Genomic DNA, 2552 nt, shown 5'->3' on the forward strand with positions numbered 1-2552 from the left:
ATGTCAACCCGATGGTATCCTATTTATCAACGCGGTAATCCCCAACTGCGAGTATTTTTGCCTAATTTTTGGTTGAAGCTCTTGCGGCCTGAATGCAAACAGCCTCCCAACGTTGTGCAGTTCGAGTGTTCCATGGAAATGACCCGGCACGATGTGAAAAACTACTTAGAAAAGTTATACAAAGTTCCCGTCGTAAGCGTCCGTACGCGCATTGCTTTAGGCAAAACCAAGCGAGACCTGGTACTGGGATACATCACGAAGGAAGAGGATGCCAAGCTTGCCTATGTCACTTTGGTAAGGGTTTCAATCTCATACTGGATGCCACTTGTAGGGCAGTTGTCTAATGTTTCTGCATTCTTTTAGCCAAATACTGTGAAATTTGAATTTCCGGACATCTTTCCAACAGACGCAAAGCAGAAAATCGAGGACGATAAGAAATCCCTTGAGGATGCAAAGAAAAATCACAAAAAGTTTTTGGATAAAAATAAAGACCGGCCCGGCACACCTGGTTGGTTTTCCATATAATGTCAAACTAATACACACTTTCTTGGTTTAAACGAGAGCATTGTTATAGCAAACTAATAAAATTGGCTATATTTCTGCTTGTTATTTCGATGCTTGTCACAAATTTGATAGCAGTATACACTTCAAAACAAAGCTACATAGTTAAACAGAGAAACGCGTCGGAACTGCTCGCCCCAGCTTTCGAAAAGTTTCATAGTCGATTGGAAGTTCCTCCAGGTCCTTCGTTGGTCCCTTACACGTTGAACAGGTTCGGATATCGTAAAGAAACGCGACCTATGAAAAAACACAACGCTGTTACTTTACATGCAAGTGCACAACATTCACACCAACTACACCTTACCTTAGGATGCGACGGGCAGGAACGGAATTTTCTGCCGAAACACAAATGACCACATCGCGAACATTGGACTGTGGTGTTCTTACGTTCGCAAATGCATGCTGCCAAACGCTTGGCTTCGGCTTCACGATCCTCCTCCGTAAATATTGGATCTTTTCGAGTGGTCTGCATAACCGGGGATGGTTTTGAATTCGTTTGGCTGTTGCGTTTCATCGTTCTTAACAAAATTCGATACTCGTCTACGAAAAAAGCTATTTATCTAGCGCAACCTACTGCGAAACTATTTTTTCTAGCGCTTCCACTCACGTCAAATGTGTAACTGAAAAATGGCGTCCCACAAAAAGCAGCACCGAAATGTGTACCTGTGTCCAGGGTATTGCAAGCGAGTAAAGAAGCAAAGAAAAAAGGATATGTGAGAGTGTGCGAACGAGATAATGGTTATTCTTTTATTCCAGTCATTCTCGGAACTAGCTTAGTCTACGTCTAAACGTTGTCGGGACTGACGTTGAATTTTTCGTTTCTTCATAAATGTGTCGCTTGTGGTTGCTTTTGCCTCTGGTGGTACGTGGTCGATGACTTTTTCCTTGAATTTGGGTTCCACTTTTTCCGGCTGTGCACTTGGAACGTACAAAGGAGCTGGTGCCACTGGTAGTTGTAAATCCATCGGTTGTTCATGCCTGCAGGTGAGCAATATATAAATATTAAGCTACGCCTATTTAATTGTACGGTATGAATGCATAACTAGCTCTGGAGCATAATCTTACTTGATTTTGACCGATTCCCAGCGGCCGTACGGGTTTTTGGATCGTTCAATTTCGGCATTGGTCGCTGCTTCACGTCCATGTTCAACCTTTTTCTCGATTTCTTCTTTGATTTTTCTATTGTGTTTGAAAATATGGGCCATATTTTCGCGGCGAACTCGGGCAGCAATTTCGTCCGCATTTTCCAATTCGTACTTTGCCTCGAGAGCAGCATTTTCCTTTTGTTTTTGCCAAGCGATTTTGGACAAATTTTCATACTCGTCCTTCTTCATATACCCTTCCTTGGGTGGTTCCCAAACGGATTCCCCAGTTTTAACGTTCCAATAGTAAGGAAACCCTTCATCGTTTTCTGCTTCCACCCACATCGATCCAGTGTCTACTTTCGCAATGTCCTCTAACCGACGCTTCTTTGCCATCGCTTTTCCTTTGGATGATTCTGGATCCTCGTCACTGTCAAGACCTGGCATGTACAATGGATCCGCTTCGCGGCCCTTTTTCGTCTTCGGTCGTCTGCTATCCGTTGTGCCGGAACTGTTTACCGAAGGACCGGCACATGGACCGATTTGATCTGCATTTTCATTGACTTGTTCAAGCTTTTGCTTTTCGCACAACTCTCGCGAGCTGATATCGGCAGCCGCGCTTATATCCAGCATGTACGCCTTCATAGCTGCGTCATTCATCTTCTTTAAATCAGCGTCTATCTTGTTTTGTTCATGCTGAGCTTTATAACTATTGCGGCTGATCTCAGAAATACGTTTCTGTACGTTCATCTGATGTCGCTTTCCATTTTCATGGAATTGTACGCTCTGTAAAGATCGAAGTTCCTTATTATCGATTGCTATGCACGGATCTTTTATACTTACGGATTTATTATCCGCTATCCAGCACTTGCAAAAGTCACAATATTTTCGTTCGTTAGACTTCCAGTA

At 43.2% G+C, this 2552-nt stretch overlaps 3 protein-coding genes across 3 annotated transcripts; 1 reads left to right on the plus strand and 2 right to left on the minus strand.

The window, feature by feature from the left end:
* Positions 1-525, plus strand: LOC128706680 (probable 39S ribosomal protein L23, mitochondrial). Its single transcript, XM_053801620.1, has 2 exons — positions 1-294; positions 364-525. The coding sequence occupies exons 1-2, from the start codon at positions 1-3 to the stop codon at positions 523-525; spliced, it is 456 nt and encodes a 151-aa protein (XP_053657595.1).
* Positions 526-666: 141 nt separating this feature from the next.
* On the minus strand, positions 667-1075 carry LOC128709298 (uncharacterized protein CG13380). Its single transcript, XM_053804285.1, has 2 exons — positions 866-1075; positions 667-798 (listed from the first exon to the last, which is right to left on the minus strand). The coding sequence occupies exons 1-2, from the start codon at positions 1073-1075 to the stop codon at positions 667-669; spliced, it is 342 nt and encodes a 113-aa protein (XP_053660260.1).
* A 259-nt stretch (positions 1076-1334) lies between these two features.
* On the minus strand, positions 1335-2552 carry LOC128706970 (WW domain-binding protein 4). The gene is made up of 3 exons (XM_053801915.1): positions 2487-2552; positions 1627-2429; positions 1335-1539 (listed from the first exon to the last, which is right to left on the minus strand). Exons 2-3 carry the CDS (start codon positions 2391-2393, stop codon positions 1335-1337), a joined length of 972 nt encoding a protein of 323 aa, XP_053657890.1. The 5' UTR covers positions 2394-2429; positions 2487-2552.

Source organism: Anopheles marshallii, chromosome 2, assembly GCF_943734725.1.
Source record: "Anopheles marshallii chromosome 2, idAnoMarsDA_429_01, whole genome shotgun sequence".
Lineage (NCBI taxonomy): Eukaryota > Metazoa > Arthropoda > Insecta > Diptera > Culicidae > Anopheles > Anopheles marshallii.

What these genes read in the sequence shown, in the direction of transcription:
- LOC128706680 (XM_053801620.1), top strand. Translation starts at nt 1, where the DNA reads ATGTCAACCCGATGGTATCCTATTTATCAACGCGGTAATCCCCAACTG. An exon ending in AGCTTGCCTATGTCACTTTG is followed by an intron (nt 295 to 363) that starts GTAAGGGTTTCA and finishes GCATTCTTTTAG; the next exon opens with CCAAATACTGTGAAATTTGA.
- LOC128709298 (XM_053804285.1), bottom strand. Translation starts at nt 1,075, where the DNA reads ATGAAACGCAACAGCCAAACGAATTCAAAACCATCCCCGGTTATGCAG. An exon ending in CCTGCCCGTCGCATCCTAAG is followed by an intron (nt 799 to 865) that starts GTAAGGTGTAGT and finishes GTTTTTTCATAG; the next exon opens with GTCGCGTTTCTTTACGATAT.
- LOC128706970 (XM_053801915.1), bottom strand. Translation starts at nt 2,393, where the DNA reads ATGAACGTACAGAAACGTATTTCTGAGATCAGCCGCAATAGTTATAAA. An exon ending in TGGGAATCGGTCAAAATCAA is followed by an intron (nt 1,540 to 1,626) that starts GTAAGATTATGC and finishes GCTCACCTGCAG; the next exon opens with GCATGAACAACCGATGGATT.